Raw genomic sequence first — 18065 nt, 5'->3', positions numbered from 1 at the left:
AGGTAAATCTTGCCCAGGCTCCTATCTCACACACAGACAGCACTATACTGTATGCTGCAAGCAATTACTGAAGGCTTAAATCATTTTCCAAATTAGTTTGAAACTAAAAATAAGCCTTGGGTAAATATCATTTTATTTCACCTACTAAAAGTGATTAAAAACCTCCTGTGAAAAGATGCAAAGCAGGTGCAAATTATTATTAGCAATTATTTCTCATCCCTTCTAAGGATAAATGGCCACTTTCTATAACCTCTGAAACAACTAATGAAATGAGTCAGTGACTTTCTTGATCCAGAACACCAAGTCTAGAAGTGCAGTTTAGGGGCGAGATGGTTGACTGTGCAGAGCCCTGTCACTCCAAGTCAATCCTTGTGCTTATGGATGCTTGTAGATGTGTCCATGGAAAAAGTCAACCTGAAGTTATGGGGTATACACACTGGTGTTGAAGATTCAAAAACTGAATAATAATTGCAGTGTGTATTTTATAATCTTCAAAGTCAAGCTGCCCCAGCATAGTAAGCTGAACAATTCACTGAATTTATATGAAAAAGTAAAACCAGAAGATGGTAAATAGCTTTTTGTATGGCCATTCCAGTTTCTGATTTTATAAGGCAAACACATTTTCTCATGTACCTGTACAGCTTCTGCTAGTGTCTTACAATAGGCAAACACTGCTGTAGTGATGAAATGCAAATGTAGGAGCATATTTTAAAATTAATCATCCATAATTAATTAGTAATCTCTGCTTTCTGGTAAATTATACCTAAATTGCAGAAAATTATCCTTGCTGGGAATGATATAGGCATCTGCAGATTTGCAGTATTCTAGAGAAACATTTTGCATATATTTATGCATTATAATGACCACAGATATGTCAGAATATTTAATGTAACTTTCCTCTACTTTAAATATATACATATATTTATATATATATAAAATCATTATCTTTAAATTGCACAGTATTCCAGGAGTCAGTCAAATGATGTGAAGTAAAATAATTTGGAGAAAAACAGCCAAGAAGGAGGAGGTAGAGTTAGTTTTTGGTAGCCTAGGTTGTCCTGTCTCAGGTGCTATTAAAGACAGTACTAAAGAAGGTGAACTGCTCATGGCCCAATACAATGCTTCTGTGTTTCCAAGTCATGAATTGCTCCTCTTCCTTCAAAAAACACCCCCTGAATACAGCTCCTCCTGACAGCTAGAATTCCCCAGTACTGAGGTTAAATCGGTGTAGAGAGCTACTTCTGGAACTGACTATGTTAACGTGGGGCTACCCTGGAAGGAAAAACCCACGAACCCTGACACGGCACTACAGCAACACCAGCTTCTGCTTCCAGGACATGAATGTCAGTCTCCGCATCCCACTGTACAGATATGTCAGCTTTTTCAGGGCCCTCCCAAGTGAACAGGCTTACCTGGCACCCTCCTGTTCAGCCTCCATATTTAACAGTGAGATTGAGGAAAGATAAAAATGTAATAGAAGACAAAATTAACAAAGATAATGAAATAAAGAAAATTAATGAATGGAAAATAACAGAAACAAAGAAAAATGAAGCTCACAAGCACAACACAATTAAAAGTTAATTTAAAATATTTCAACAATTTTATCAATCAGATATCTGGCACGTTTTCCTTTAGACCTGATATCCTTACTTGTGGACAGCAGAAAAGTTTTTAGGAATTGAGTCATATTTTAGCAACTGAACACCTTCAATGAAACAAGGATCCAAAATTACACTGAGGATTAAGCATTTGGAGCGAGAGGAATGCCCAATTCCTGTACAGTTAATGACATTTAAAAATAAATGATCCCCTATGCACATATGTCCAGTCATCAGATTCAAAATATGAGCTGAAATATCTAGTTCCATCAGACCAGACATATTATTACTGGCATTGAGGGACTTAGTAAGACTGCTAGTAAAGCAGTTTCTAGACTCATAAGGACTTTGTGTAACTCTTGCCGATATATTCAATTTCCATAATTTTTATCTCAATTGACTCAGCCTCACAAAACTGCTGCTAGCTATTGTTAGAGATGCACAAAATTGGATGCAGGCATCATGTGTTCCATGATTTCAACATTCAGGTTCAAAATGTGATGCAACATTACTAGTGGAGTCAAAAAAAAAAAAAAATTCTAAAATTATTGTCACTTAAACATACCCGCAGTAGTAAAAAGAATGTAATTTACATGAAGCTATGTAAGCAATTCATAAAGTCATTTATTCATCAAACTATGTTGGTTTGTTTTTTTTTTTTTTTCTCCCCTCTTCACAGTGCCTACAAATCTATAACAACATATGTAAATGATTGCTCCAAATATATTCTCACAGTGATGCCATAGCTTGGATTAATCATAGAGAAACAAAATACGGGAGGGTTTGTGTTTGGGGTTTTTTGGCCCAATGGAAAGAAACCTGCTTCTAAGACAATTTATCCCCAAATGGGAGGCTTTGTTTTCACTTAGGTTTTAGCAGTTTAATGAGGTTTGATTGGGTTTTATTTATAATTATTATTCTCTTTAAGCACGAGGAGTCTTACTGTATTTCAAATGTCAACAATAGCAGACAAGATTTTAGCTTGGAGGAAGAAATAGAAAACCAGAGGAGGATTTAGAAAAGTAAGGTGGGTATAATTTAACTTGAACTATTGAAAGAAGAATGTATTCTACAGTTCTGTTACCAGCACTCATAAAGCACTATCAGCTCTTTAAACAATGGAATTGCCTTCTCAAAACAAAAGAGGATAATATTTTTTTCACAAAATTATTCACCAATATTTCAAGATGTTTATATACTGTATATAAAACAGAGATATGGACTAATATGCTGAACATTTTTGAAATAAATAAAAAAAAGAGATGTATGCCAATATGAAATACCAAGTGCCATAAAATTAGTATGAAAGTTTTTCCTGTTAAATTCTGAAAACTAAAGGTCTCTGCTTCCTCTGAAAAAACATTTCATACAATTGCTTGTGGGTGCAGACTGTCCAAGATGCCATAAATAACTCCTGAAGCTCCAGTCAAGTAATAGCATGTCACCAACGGTAGAAGGAAAAAAGAAGTCTGGAACATTGTTCACAAACCAGTGACAACTTGGACCAGGAAGGTCACTAACCGGTGTGAAATGATCCCAAAAGTCTAAACCAAATGCAGAATATCTGTGGTTTTTTTAAGAAACAGTCCAAATATTTGACATGAACTAGGGTAGAAGAGAAACAGAAAGCAGTCTTTGATGTCCAGTGAGGACACAGAGGTGACTACATAAGCAGGGTGGAGATAAATTACAACTGTTTAACAAACTTAGTATTATTCTGGAAGTTTATAGCTTCAGCTCAGATTAGAACTGCAGTGATTCAGATAACCCTGCTGCAATGGTACAGGATTTTAGCATTAATTTTTAATGCAATTAATCTGCTCTCTTTTATTCTTAAATGTTTGTTTTAGCTTGTTTACTGTACTAGTCATGAAAAGAGTTCTGTTTTCAGCTGGTATGCTGCAGTGATATGCATATATACTAGCAACCTCATTGCAGTAAGCTTGCTAGCTTACAGGGAAGACAGACTCACAAGTAATGATATCATTTTCAAAGATGAACCTAAACAGAAACATTTTGCACTTCAGAGAAGCTGCCAAAAAAACAAGTAATGCTGAGCTAAAGGTTTTATAAAGCCAAGAATTCCTTCTCTTTTCAAATCAATAACCACATGCAACTGTGTGACAGCCTCCATTTTACTGGTTTTCAAGAGTAAAGGTAATAATACTGTAAAGCAGGATGATTGAAGACTATAAAGCAACTGCTATGGTTTTAGAGAAAAGTCTCATTAAAATACATATCCCAAGCAATCTGTATGTGTTCTGTGAAGAGAAAAATCAAACCCTCCACAGCTAACAGTTACTGCACATCTGCAAAAGGAAACTTGAGAAACGCTAACCTATAACATCTCTTCCTCCTCTTCAAATATGTTGTATACAAAATGTACATAGTCTGAATTTATTCACACAACAAATGTTTCCTGATGCGCCTTCAGAAGGACCCCCAGGGTCATCTAGAACATCCTTAAAACTAGTTCAGGAAAGACTGCTAGACTAAGTTACTGAAGTGTTTTATCTAGTGAACTCTTGAACACCCTGAAGACTGATGGCTCACTGACCTCTCCTGCCAAGAGCTCACATTGACCTCCCCTGCTAGAAAGCATTCCCTGTTTAGCTTCGGGTCATCACCTCCTGTTAGACCCTCCATGATGCTCTTAAATAATTCCTCCTCCTCCTCCTCTCATGTTTCTTCTCAAGTATTTGTCAGTTACATTCCCTTAGGCAGGCTGTATATAGTACATTCCCAAGACCTGTCTTCATAGGTCATGCTCTCCTATCCTTCTATTATTTTTGTCACCTCTCTTTGAACCATTTTCCATGCATTCATGTCACTATGTAGTGTAGATCCCCTAATAAATATACCTCTACTTGCAACCAAAGAAACGTATCCATTGGTAAGTGGAAGAGGCAAGCAAAATGTGGCTGTCGCCAAGAGGGAGCCTTCTGAGTCTCAGATCCTGTGTCTGGGCCAAAGAGACTAACACAGCAGCTGAAGGTAATGAATCTCCTTCCCATTTCTGAATTACTAGTTTTTCTTCTTTTTTTTTCTATATACTGCCTTGCAAGGATATTACATAGCCTTCGAAATATAAAATCACTTTTGTTGTTCCATGCATACCTGCTATCATTGAGACTGGTTTTTCACATAAGCTGAACAATGGCATGAGGCCAAATATATCGGGGAGTTTTGCAGGTGGAGAAGGGAACATTTTTCTCAAAACAATTATGGAGGGACACACTTACTTTAGATTAGGGTTGCGTTAATCCCAAAGTGACCTTTTAATGCAAAACCTAGATTAGCTCACATTTTATAAATTATTTTACCTTCTGTTTTCTGAATAAAGGCTGATTCCATGTTTATACCTATATCATTGCAAAGATTTTCTTTTTTCCTCTCTTCCTATTCTTACAGTCAAAGCAGTTGTATAGCAGAATAATAAACCTTGAAAATTTATGAAGTGTCAGTAATTTCTGCTGCAGGAAGTTTGACAGATGAGAGAACCAGGCATTGAGGATGCTAAGCCAGTAAAGTGAAAATCATGCCTAAACAAAAATTAAAGAAATAATCCTAAAATTGAGATATTCTAGGATTTAGAAAGTTTTTCATATACGAGATGTCAGTGTCCCCTAACTCTGTGTGTCCAAAGTCAGATGAGATCTCTCTGACCCACTTAAGAGATGATAAGTGAGGCTGAAATCTGGATCCATATTTTTAGCAGGTAAAATGTATCACTTGCAGTATTGTAACAGGCAAAATACAACTTGTACCAGCTGCCAATGGCTGATGTCTATGACTTGTGCTAAGAGAAATTTGTTAGAACCATTCCTATCAGGCTTCATAATCCAGACACTGTCCAAGAAAGTCTCTTATTTTTGTTACACATGCCACAGGAGGGTTTGTGCGCAAGACTTTTTATGAAGATATGCTGTTAGCCAATGGACTTTAATGTAAGGTCTCACTGAAGTTTTTCAGACACTTTTCCCCTGCTACAAAGTATCAACTCAACAAAACTGAAAATCTTAATAAGGAACCTCTTTTTCACATGGAACTTTCCATTTCCAGAAGTTTATGGAAACAAAGCTTTAAATCCAATTTCTTCTCCTGTTCTTAAGTTCTTATTTGTAACTTGAACTAAAATAGAAAAGATTAAAATATATATACCAAATATTTTAAAATAAAATCTTTGAATTTTCTTCTCAGGTTATTACTTACATTTTTTTAGAGAACTAGATTTTTTTTCCCAAAACTGAAAAGGGAAATTTGTCAAAACCTCAAACAACTTCTAAGGTGCAGAGCTGGATTGGTAACAATATTAGTCACTATAAAGCAATATAGTACATAGACCATGAAATATTTACTAAGTGGAAATATGTAAATCCATCAAAGGCATTTACTGCTGCGTGTTGTGAATTACGTATTTCTGTAAATTACATAAGGATACATATTTCATTTAAGCTGAAAGTTGTAATTCTAGACTATCGGAAATTGTGCTGTAGATAATTACTTGCACTTACCGACGGAGATATTGAGGAATCACAGTTATTGCAATGTTCTACAAAATGTAAGCCTAGCCTCCACCAGCAAAGGATTCTTCCCTACACCATGCACCTCGCATCTCAAGCCTTGTGAGAGTTCCTTTCTAAGATTTAAATTTTCTTTTCTAAATCTTTTCTGAATCAATCAAGATTCAATATAGGAAGATTGCCAAATAAATTACTTTTCATTTCTGCCCACAGTTAAACTCCTGCAGGGATCTGAAAATATATCAAGATCATTAGCCTTAATGCCTATAATACACACTGCTTTAAGGTGAAGTGAGTAGTAAAACAGTTTAATACATTAGCCCCTACACTCAAGAGGCCTGCGGGGTCCTGACAGTGCATGCACATAACTCTTACAAACATTTCTGGAGCCTTGTGCGCTGAAGGGGGACACACTTCCCACCCAGCACAGGTCCGAATAAAACGCACATGTTGATTTCTTTTTAATACCTGGTTTGGACTCACTGGAAAACTAAGCAAAACTAAGTATTTTTGCTGAAAGCCTACTATGAAACAAATAAAACCACTGACTGACCTATATATAGCTTACTACACTTTGGAGGGCAACTACTCCCCCATTCCTCTATTGGAAATCCCTATGTATGTACAAACACAAGTAGAATTTGTCCCAGTGCTTAGTCTTTCCCAAGCTACCCACTTGCCTCATTTATTTAGGATAAATTTACCCTATTAATTGAAAAATCAACAACAAACATGAATGTGGAGAATTTACTTGCAATGATATGATAAAAAAACTTAAAGAGCTAAGTTAAGTTGACTTTTTTTTTTTTTTTTGTTTAATTTAGCAGGTTTTGATGCAACAAAACTGATAATTGGAAACAGGTCTCATCCACATTTTAATATCTTGGTTCAGTCTTACCCCTGGTCAGTTAAAAATAGAATTAAAAAAACCTACTTCATTGCCAGATTACTAGCTAATGAATACACGTAAACGTATAACTGAGGATCCAACTCTCATTTTCAACTCTGACACATAAAGCACTGTAAAAAATTCATTATTTAGTATTAAAAAAGCTGGATAAAACTAATTAATGCCAAAAAATTATCCCACAGCACAACATTAACTACAAGTTTGCCCAACAGCTACCTCTCTGTCCTAATTAGCCTCACTGATTTCAAGAAACCATTAAGAAAAAAAGACAATCATATAATTTCTACTTCATACTTAATAAAAAACTCCATGATTCAGCTTTCAAATATCAATAATGTGCCCCTTTAACATGAATTTGGAGATGTGCACAGTAAAGAAAACTCTCTCAGACACATTATGTTTAATTTCTTACGGACTATAGTAGATTTTCTGATCACTTCTCGACAGTGGTTGAAATCCACATCAAAACATTGATATGGAAGACAACCAGAAAACATGAATTGCCCCAAAGAGCTGTATATGATATTAAAATTGCTCATCTGGCTCATGTGGTCCCATTTGCATTAACCACAAAGTATGGATTACATGGAGTACCTGATATTTCAATTCTCTAGCACTAGAGTCTGGCAATCTTATTTGACATTTACCAACCAGCACTGTCTAAATCTACCACTTCAGAAAACGTGGCAAGGTATCACATAACTCATCATATATGTTCCTGAAATGTTGATGGTAAAAACAACTGTTCACTGACCTCATTAATAAAAGTCTGGGCTCCCCGTGGACTTAGGAGTAAGATAGCCCTTCGCAACGTGTCCCGATAGCGGTTCAGCTCTTCTGTTTTCATGGTAGTGAAAAGGTTGGCAAAGACTCTGCTGATGTTCCTGTCCACTTTTTGTAATGATACATCAAGTCCCAGTCTTGAGGCCTGATCAAGAAATCCCTGCAGTCCACGTATATCTGTAACAGGGGGTGGGGGGCGGAGGGGTGAGAGGGGGTGAGGAGACAGCAAAGAAAAAAAAAAAAAAAAAAAAAAAACACCACATCAGTTTTTGCTAATTAGGCAAGCATCGCTAATTAGGTGCAAAAGGACTTTTATTTATTTTCCTGCAGTGATGTCAGAAGAGTATTCCACACAGCCATCTTCCAAAGATCCTTTTCATTGCCAATTCCAACAGGGAAATTCCATCAATTAACTTTCCCTGGAGGTCTGTAAATGACCCTTAGGAAGAGCCAGTTCATGTATTTGGGCGGCTGTGCGTACCTCCCCAGAAGCTCCAGGCCACAGGGCTTAACACTGCACAAACAAAAAGACAGTCCCACTCCAACAATATCACATACCTATCCAGAGATTGTCCATTAACCTGTAAACCTACGGAATAGTACATGATGCTCCAAACTAATAGGGTATATTATAGAGTAAAAGAAATTGGCTTTCAGGAGGGGAAATCATGCAAACAAGCCCCTTCAAAACCCTGTTCCTTTGAGCTCTGTCCCTCAACTTCAGGCTGATTAAAAAGAATATATTTTCCTAATCACATTTTTTAGGACATTAACATGGAGGAACACACATTTCATATTATGTTCATGCTGAAATCTGCTCATTCAAACTGCACTCTGTTTTCATCACTCAATATTTTTCTATAATAAATGTCTGAGTTTTTATTTTGTAGTGAAATTTAGAGCAAGAAAAAGGTCAAAGCTTATATTGAACCAAGTTGCTCTCAAAATTAGCAGTGACCTGATCACAGCTGTACCATGTCATTAGGAGCCCTTAATTTTATGTGAAATATGTACAACTTGTCTCAAATAAGAAAGTATTTAACCCTCTTTTCTCACATTCATTTCTCACACTTTTATCATCAAATTTCAGCTAATGGGTGAAGCCAAATGGTATAAATTAGAGTGTGTTTATTGCAATAAATAAACCCATAATGAACCCCACTCTTTGGAAAACTTTACTGTAACTCTAATGATCCCTGTAAACTAGATTGCGACAGTTGATGTTTTGTTTTGTTTTATTCTGTTTTTATTCCCGGAAGTAACCGTCTTCTGATGAAATTCTAAGTATCAATACCACAGACACTGCTAAAGCCAGAGGACTGAACACCAGTCTGATCCACACCAGTAGGATGCTTTGCTGCCCCGGCTGTTGCATGGATATAAAATATACAGGTGAACGACTTATTTCTTCCCCTAAAAAAACACTGTATGAAACCCAATACAAGTAACATCTTGCAAGGATAGAGCAGTTAAAGAATTTAGCTCATGTACAAGTGCAATATATTAGTGTCAACGAGGTAACTAGAAAATATTAGATCCTGAAGGAAAGCACTGAAAGTTACCTTGAGTAGCCTTGTACTTCTATCCAAACATGGGAATGCTTGTTAATGTGATTAATTCAGCTTCAGAAAACAGCTGAATTACAGAGAAGCATTGGAAAGCAATAGAAATTAAGCTAGGTATGTGCTAACCACGGCAGACTCTTTATGGCCTTTTGAACTCTGGTTTAGTTGACAAGATCATCACAACAGCCAACCCCACCATCTGGAAAGGTGCACTCAAGAGGGGTTTGCTGGTGGCTTAGGTGCTCTGTAGCATTTCTATCACACTGACCAATACCTGCTGGACTTGCTGTATAAAATCCTGAGTCACTGAGGAAAGGAAGGGGCTTATTTTTATGCAGGCATTTCTGGAAAATGCCAGAAGACTTTAGCACTTGTGTAACTGATAAATATTGCAGGTGTGCTGAAATGATGACAGTGACAAACAACTACTGTTTACAGGTTAACGCATTTTATTAAATTTGTCAAGCTAAGTTTGGATTTTGCTGATTTAAATTCAGTAAACTAGCATTCATTACTATGCCTATGCTCACTTTATGGATCTGTGATACATGAAACACAAATATTTTTCTTTTAATGATGTTTAGTCCTTCAAAATTACTGCAGAGCTTGACAAGCAGTAAGAAAACTTCCTTTTTTATAGTTTAGTAATGACTTGTCTTTTTGTGCAAGCATCTAAAGTTATCACTGCACAAAGAAAAGCTGTTTACAAAGGATTAATTGTGCTGATATTGCTCTAGGATTTTTTGCCTTATGTTTTCAGCTGACCTGATGAACTACTGGTTAGAAATATTCTTCTAGACCAGTGCAAAATACTTGATGCACATGGTAAGACCATTTGGACTTGGAAGAGCATTTTGTATTCCGTCACAAATTTCTCCCCCAAGGAAAACAGGCTATTTCCCAGTTTGAAAATGGAAAGGATCCAGACTGTGTCCAGCTTGAAAGCAAAGCAAAATTCGAGATGGAAGAGACTGTCCAAGCTCAAATCTACAAGCACAATCTGTCAGTTTTTCACAGACATAAGTGAATGTGAATTTATTCAGTGTTGGCAATTAGAAAGAACTGCATAACTATATTTTCCAGAACGCTGACATGCCCGTTCCTACGTGACACTAAGGAGGAGGAGAAGTCTTGGTGGGAATTCAGAGGTGGAAGTGGGAATCAAAGAGCAGTGTTTTCAGAGGTAATTAACAATTTTAGGTGCCTACATAATGGGATCTTTTTTCACAAATAATTATTTGCAATTATTACCAAGAGGGCAATCATTTCTTAAAATGTATCAGTACAAAAATACACAAACAGAATGCAGGAGCATCTGTTTATAAATCATAATGAATTAGTCTCAATTTTATCTGACATATCACAAAAAAGTGAGTTTGATGCTCTACATTTTTTTTTTCCTCCATTTAGTAGATCACAAATCCATGCAATATAAAAGAAAAATGAGCTTTGTTCCATGGCAGCTCAAACACAAATATTCACAGAAACAGTTGTGAATTTATTTCCATTTCTCGTAATTTAGGACAGTTAATCCTTCATTTTCTTCAACACTAAAAGGAATCTTATAAAATTCACACAGAATTTAATAAAAATAAAGGATTCTATAAATGCTTTTTTTGGTTAAAATACACGTGCTGTCTCTTTTAATAAAAAGTCCAGATTCTCACATTACAGTTATCCTGAACTATTACTGATTAAATTCCTTGTGCCCATTTATTTCATACTTTATAGGTAAGTATAACAATCCAAACTCATGGTCAAACACTTCTGTCTATAACATCTGGCAAATAAAAAACCAGTTTGCTGTAACTACACAACCTACAGCTACCTCTGCCTTCAGTTTTCTGATTAGTTACTTTTGCTCAGGGTATGGCTTACATTCACCATAAAAATCACATAGCACTATTTTAATTAACTAGTTGCTCTCCTGATTTGCGCATGCTTAACATGCAGAATTTCAGAGATAATATCTTAAAATTTCTCTTTAGAGAACATCCGTTTCTTGATGCAACAGCTGCACTCCAGAAGGAAAATGACACTATACAAAATGTACTCAGGTGAGCATTCCTCAGAAAAGTGATCTGTAAAACTATATAATAATCGAGTATGTTTACAATAATCTAGTGTCAACCACAATCATGTAAAATTAGCAGGTGGGAGCTGGAACTAACTCACTAGAACACTGTAATAAAAGCAAACTTCTTATGAACTTTGTGTCTCTTCTGTTACATCTGGCTGGAGAAAGAATCTGTGGGTGAGAGCCTTCTAAACTCTGACAGATATACCATATGTTCAGGTCTGACAACAGAAGAAAGATACAATTTCAAGGATAATTATTACAAGGAGGGAAGGAAAGTCTTGATGCACTGCTAAGATGTGAATTCTGTCCCTGTGACTACAAAGTTAATGCTTGCCATAAATAAAAGGCTTGATTGTACCATAAGGAATAATGCAATGTATCATTCCCTGCTGGAGGTTAGGTTGGTCACTGCACTGGTTGACCGGAACACAAACAGAAAAGAATAGTATTAAATGTGGCATTAGCTACCTATATGTAAAGCTTATTGTCATCTATAAAGTAATACATTTTTATTATATTATCTATGATCATTTCTATATAAAAAAAGCTCACAGAGTCTACCATAGCATTCGTCTTTCGTAAGTTTATAGGATCTGATTCTTGGTCTTGAAACAAGCAGCTTTAAGCCATTATTTTTGTGTGAAACAGCTGTGTGGTTGGGCACAGCTGGCCTTTAAGGATGGGTCATTATAGAAAGGAATTTCCAGAAGGTAGAGAGCATTATATTGTCTTTTCAACACCAGTTCCTAACCCCACTTGACAGAAATAGAGGCAACACATGGCTGGGAAACATTTTACTTTGGCTAGAAAACAGCTGGATGTAAACTGAAGTACCAAGCTGGAACTGAAAACAAGGCTAAAGAAGCACCAAGAGATAATTTCACACCCTTTCGTTCTTATCCATCACCAAATAAATTCTGGGAGGACTGATGTATCATCACCAAGGTCTATTTTCATATGTCCTATACCAATCCTTTCACTTGTACATTTCTAAGAGGGAAAAGTAAATAAGTGTGAAAAACAATGAGATCAAGCAGGAAATGCTGAGCTTTTGAGTTTTCTCATTTGCTGATTTTAGGCTTTACACTTCACACTTTTTTTCTAGTGTTAGTTTTATTTGAGCATTATTTTGGTGATACATTTAAAGTAGTGAGAAGAGTGTCAAGGAGACTTGGTTAGTTTCATTATTTTAGTATTTATGCACTTGTAAAAAATATATTCACCTTTTCCAACACATTAGGAACAATATCAAGGCATTTCTCCTTACCTTATACTCAAGCTCCAAGAGAAGACAAAAATTACTATTTCTTAACTTTAATACAAGGATACTCTGCTTTATTGTTGGTTTGTCTCTCTTGACTGCAAATTGGACAGAATATTTCCTACTTAATATTTCATTTTTAAGACAGAATAAAACACACATTCTAGGATTTACTGATATGGTAGATAACCTATAAGCACTCTGAAACAGGTTTCCTAAACTGCTTCAGTTTCATGGGTTCCATTCATTTTATTTTACAATGGCTGTCGGCCCTCATTTTTGCAACTGCAAATTGCTCATATAAGAAATGTAAACACTTCCCTGTGCGGGTGGTGAGACACTGGCCCAGGGTGCCCAGAGCAGCTGTGGCTGCCCCCTCCCTGGAAGGGTTCAAGGCCAGGTTGGACGGGGCTGGGAGCACCCTGGGCTGGGGGAAGGGGACCCTGCCCGTGGCAGGGGGGTTGGAACTAGTTGATCTTTAAGGTCCCTTCCAACCCAAACCGTTCCATGATTCAATAAAATACGAGATAATAAGACTGGTACAAGAAACAGAGATGCACATCCTGATGATGAGATTCCTGCTGCATTTTAAGCTTTCTGAACGAATGATTTTGAATACCATCTTGGGTACTTGCTACACATAATAACCTACTTGAAAGATTAAAATACACTCTATTATTTTAGAAACCTGAAAGTGGACATACTTCAGAAGTAGCTCTTATTCTTAAGTTAATAAATAACAAAATTATCTTCCTTCAAACAATAGAAGGAAGATTACTATTTATGATTCCAAAAGGGATTTATTTTGTCCAAATCATCTAGAAGAATTAGACTTTGAGCAAGCACTGAAAATTTCAACCTAAAACACTCATGAGATGATTTTAACTGTTCAAATAGTGATTAGACCAGAAAGTATAACAACAAAATCTGTTACAATAGATATGATTACATTAATATTAGAATGTAAATGCTTATTCGATCCCAGTGCAAATGTGAAATTATAGTGAGATATATTTTCTACGTTTATAAACTTTTTTCTCTGTTCGTACAATCTCTCTCCACCTACGACATCTCATGTGTCTCTGCCTGCCATATTCCCACAATTAGTGCTAAGATAATTGCTATCAGCCAGATAATTGTTCTACAAACATTAGAACTCACAATTTCAAAACAATGTCTGTGATCTAGTCACCTCACTCCTAATGAAGTTTCACTTCAAAAATTCATGATAAAAAAATCTTTACCTTCTTGCATGTTTTTAGATACACCAGAGATCACAGTAATATCTCTTAAATGATAACTCATTTTCTTTACTTTTTTAGAAGAAATTAAGGAAATCAGTAACTGGGCAATAGTTACTATAGCAAGTACATATAATAGCAAATACAATAAATCCATTAATTAAATCAGCTTTTTTTATTATTCAGCTTATATAAGAACAACTGTACCAGATTAGACAAGACAAGAAGTTCTGCCAAGTTCCATAACCTGTCTTTGACAAACAGAGCATAAAACAGAAGCAATCATGAAGTGATACTTCCCTTTAACATTCTCCCAACAACTCACAGTTTGCAGTGCAGGGAATTCCTCAGGCAGATGTGGTTTCTATGTATTTCTATCCACTACACAGGTGTATTTCTGCATGGTAACCCCCAGCGGCTTTCTCCTTCCTAGAACAGCACAGTTTCCCTTTAAGCCCACGTAAACTATGAGCATCCAGATCAGTTCACCTTCAGCATATTTAACCTGTGAATTTTCAGGATCCCACTGGACTCTTTCCCATTTTTACACCTTTCTCTCCTGGATAGTTCTACTAACATTGATCAAACACAAAGCAATGCACCAGCACCACCTGACCAACCAGGCACTACGTAATGCCATTCAGGCCTAGAAGCTGCATAGCCCCTTCTCAAAGAGATGAGAGAAAAGCAAGAAATCAGAGATTTTGGAAAGAATAAAGCAGACAATCAGAAATGTAATATTTGAAAAATACAGAGAACATCGATTTGCCATTTAAATCTAGATCACAGGTTGACATTTGATCACCTTTCAGTAGAAACTGAAACTCTTATCACGTTTTTCGATACAAGCATCAGGATTAATAAAATGCAAAGGTCGACTCAGAAACCCTTGTGATATCAAAGGCTGAAGCCTATTATGGATGCAGAAGTTTTTTATTGGGCAGTTATACTGTCTTCATTGATTTTGTTATCAGACTTTTAAATATGAAAAGGACTTTGAATAGAGACAAATCATAGGTATTGGTGATTTTCAGCCCTGAACAGATGGGAAAGGGACAGAACGCACCATAAAGCCAGATGTGTTGCATGCACAGATACATGTTTTCAGATTCAACTTCTCATAGAAGGCAGACATCACTATTAAAAATATAAAAAAGTTACTCTGCACAACTGATGCTTCAAACCCGAAAGAGCTGAACCAGTCTGAAGGTAACTGGGTCTTCCCAGGAGGCCCAGAAGCACAAAAGCCTTTTAAAGGCTACAGCAGCCTTTTCACATTTAGCACAAAAGGTCAACTTCAGGTCTCTCCTGCTGGATTTTAACACTTAGCATTCAAAAGCGCAAGGGAAACCACCTCAGGAAATTCATTAATATTGGAAAAAAAAATGTGGACATATACTAAAATTGATGTAGAAAGGGAATTCACTGAAGAACTAGCATTTCCATTCAAACCAACCATTTAATTCTTGCAAGTGCAATAATTGCCAACTGTTTGCTCAATGGTAAAACACTTAAATGAGCTGTAATAACTTTTCTTCTCACTACTGCTGTTTAAAGACACTATGCAGTGTTATTGCTTCTTATGAGACAAAAATAGATGTATTGACAGAAACTATACTTTTGCTGTCATATATCCTAAGTTTAAACAAAATATTTCGTTCACCTATACTAATTTTAATTACTGCATTAAATTACTGAGCTTAATAGTTGCTACGGCTGAGTACAAGAAATTCTAAACATCCATGCGCCAGTACATTAGATCTTTCTTCTTTTGGAGGGCTGAGCTGCACCTTCCTGAAGCCATACTATTTTACATGAACATCTGAATTAATAGTGTCCATTTAGGATGTTGAGACTGTAAAGCTGTCTGCTTTAACACAAATGCAGTTGTTACTGTTAAGAAGTTGTTACTGTATTGTAGGTTTGGTTATCATACTTAAACATGTGAAGTACATCCTTCATAAATAAGACCAGTAACCCTAAACTAGGAATACGGAAATGTAAAAAAGCGCATCCAGAAACAAATGAAATGTGCAAAGGGAATGACTCAAATAGAGGCAAAAGGTACATCACCTTATTTCAGAAGTCACCTCAGAATCTGAAAGAGATTCATTCTTTATTGCGTATAGCTAAGTATCCAGCAAAGACAAGGTAGAAGCATCCATTTGGTTTTAATGGATTCCAGAAAGAGTGTCTCTCTTGCTTAAATCAACTTTAAATACTGCACATTCTAACCTTAAGAGAGACTGCAATAAAATTACTGGAGATAAAGAAATTAAATTCCCCCTTGAGGAAAGGCTACTGATAGGAAGACCTTATTCTTTTATATGTGTAACAATAATTATTGCTTGCATTTATACAACACCTTTCAGCTAAGGATGTCAACATACTTTATAAACACCTGTACAGTATAAAAAAGTACACACTATAAATACGCATTACAGGAGGTAGTTGCTGTTATACCTACTTAACTACATGTCAGCAAATAATAATTCAACTCTCTATTGAAACTTTTTCTCATTGGAGTATTTCTGTAGGTTCAAGTAAAAGTCAGGTGCCCTGGGCACACGAGTAGCAGAAAGGCTGCCAGCTCTCATGTTGTTGGCACCATTTTTGAGATGGAATCTTCACTGAGGAAAAAGGAATTCTCTTTAAGATTAGTATTTCTTAGCCAGCATGAGATTTCAGACAACTCAGTCCTTGCTGATGTCAATTTCATACTATCTCCAAACTCCTACACTGAGAAATCTAGATGTCACTTTGGCAGATGCCAGAGTTTGACTCCACTGCTCACTCTTCAGAGCACTCAGTACAGGGGCACTGAATCCATACGCTGTTTGGCACCTTATTCACCATTAGTAAAGCTAATTAGAGTCAGCGCCTGGCTGCAGCTGTCAGCGGGGCTCTGTGTCACCACATGGACACCAGATTTCGCAGAGCCTGAGCGTGGCACTGCACTGCACAGAGTTTACCTACCCTGGCAAGCCCATCCTGAACTACGTGGCCAGCATTTGGTCACCTGCTGGCAAGCTAAGGACAACAATGCACATATTTTCAGCTCAGAACCCATGAAGGAGGACTCTCTGGCCAACACTTATTTTACTTACATGATGTCTATCAGGCTGCAACGAGGATGGTGGTATCAGACGTTTAACTTCCTTGACTAGCTGTTCAAGTCACAAAGTGCATTTGCATATAGACACTGAATTCAGAAAATTAGAAAAATTATGGATCTTTAATTTCCTATTTTTTTAAAAGCCCAGTTTTTCAATACAGCCTGCATAAAACGCTGCACAAAAATGCAAAAGGATACAAAAATCAATTATAGACTCTTCTGTTCTCCAGTGTTTTCTGTTAAAAGCAAGATGAGAAGGATCCCTACTGAGATAACAAATTTCTTGGTCAGAGGGAGAGGGAGTTGAAACAAAAACTAAGTTCATGTCACATATAATAACCATCAATTAGTCCCTCCTGTAGGAATATACCAATAACAAACAGAAAGAAAAAAATCAATTGCCAATTATTCATTTGCATTATGACAACTACTTTTAGTACAATGGCAAATAGGCAAATACAAGTACTCCATTCCTTAACAACATGACTGATCCCAGATTTAAAAAAAACCAACCAACCAAACAAAAAAAAAAAAAAAAAAAACCAAACAAACAACAACAACAAAAAAAAACAAAAACAAAATAAAACAAAAAAAAAAAAACCAAAACACACACACAAAAAAAAAAAAACAAAAACAAACCCCAACATGCTAGAGAATAAAAACATGAATCTGTTTTTATGTGTCATTAGCTAAAACCTCCTCAGGCATCCCCCTCTGTTAGCTCTACGATTTTGGAACATAACAAGTAACGATTACTGAAAAGACAACTGGTAACACTGAGGTGGTACACAGTACCAAGATTAGTGCCAAAAGATTCTCCACTCATATTGTAAACAAAAGTAATACATTTTAACAGACTAAAAAATGAGATGCTGTAGGTCCCAGTCCTACAAACACTGAAGTGCGTATTTAGCTTTGTGTCAGGAAACTCAGTGCCAAGTCTCCTCCCACATACGAAATCTCTCAACATATGAATAAGTGTTCACATA

General features: G+C 36.3%; 1 protein-coding gene across 5 annotated transcripts in view; it reads right to left on the bottom strand.

The window, feature by feature from the left end:
* The window catches only part of GRID1 (glutamate ionotropic receptor delta type subunit 1), a 546772-nt gene that overhangs the window by 235400 nt on the left and 293307 nt on the right, over positions 1–18065 (bottom strand). For all 5 annotated transcript variants that reach the window (XM_042786743.1, XM_042786724.1, XM_042786731.1 and 2 more), the window contains one exon: positions 7786–7991. In XM_042786743.1, the coding sequence (XP_042642677.1) occupies positions 7786–7991 (206 nt within the window). The remainder of the gene's footprint in view (positions 1–7785; positions 7992–18065) is intronic.

This window comes from Tyto alba, unplaced genomic scaffold (genome assembly GCF_018691265.1).
Source record: "Tyto alba isolate M040663 unplaced genomic scaffold, T.alba_DEE_v4.0 Super-Scaffold_1, whole genome shotgun sequence".
Classification (NCBI taxonomy): domain Eukaryota; kingdom Metazoa; phylum Chordata; class Aves; order Strigiformes; family Tytonidae; genus Tyto; species Tyto alba.
The sequence above is the reverse complement of the archived record's forward strand: the minus strand, read 5'-3'. Positions and strand labels throughout refer to the sequence as shown.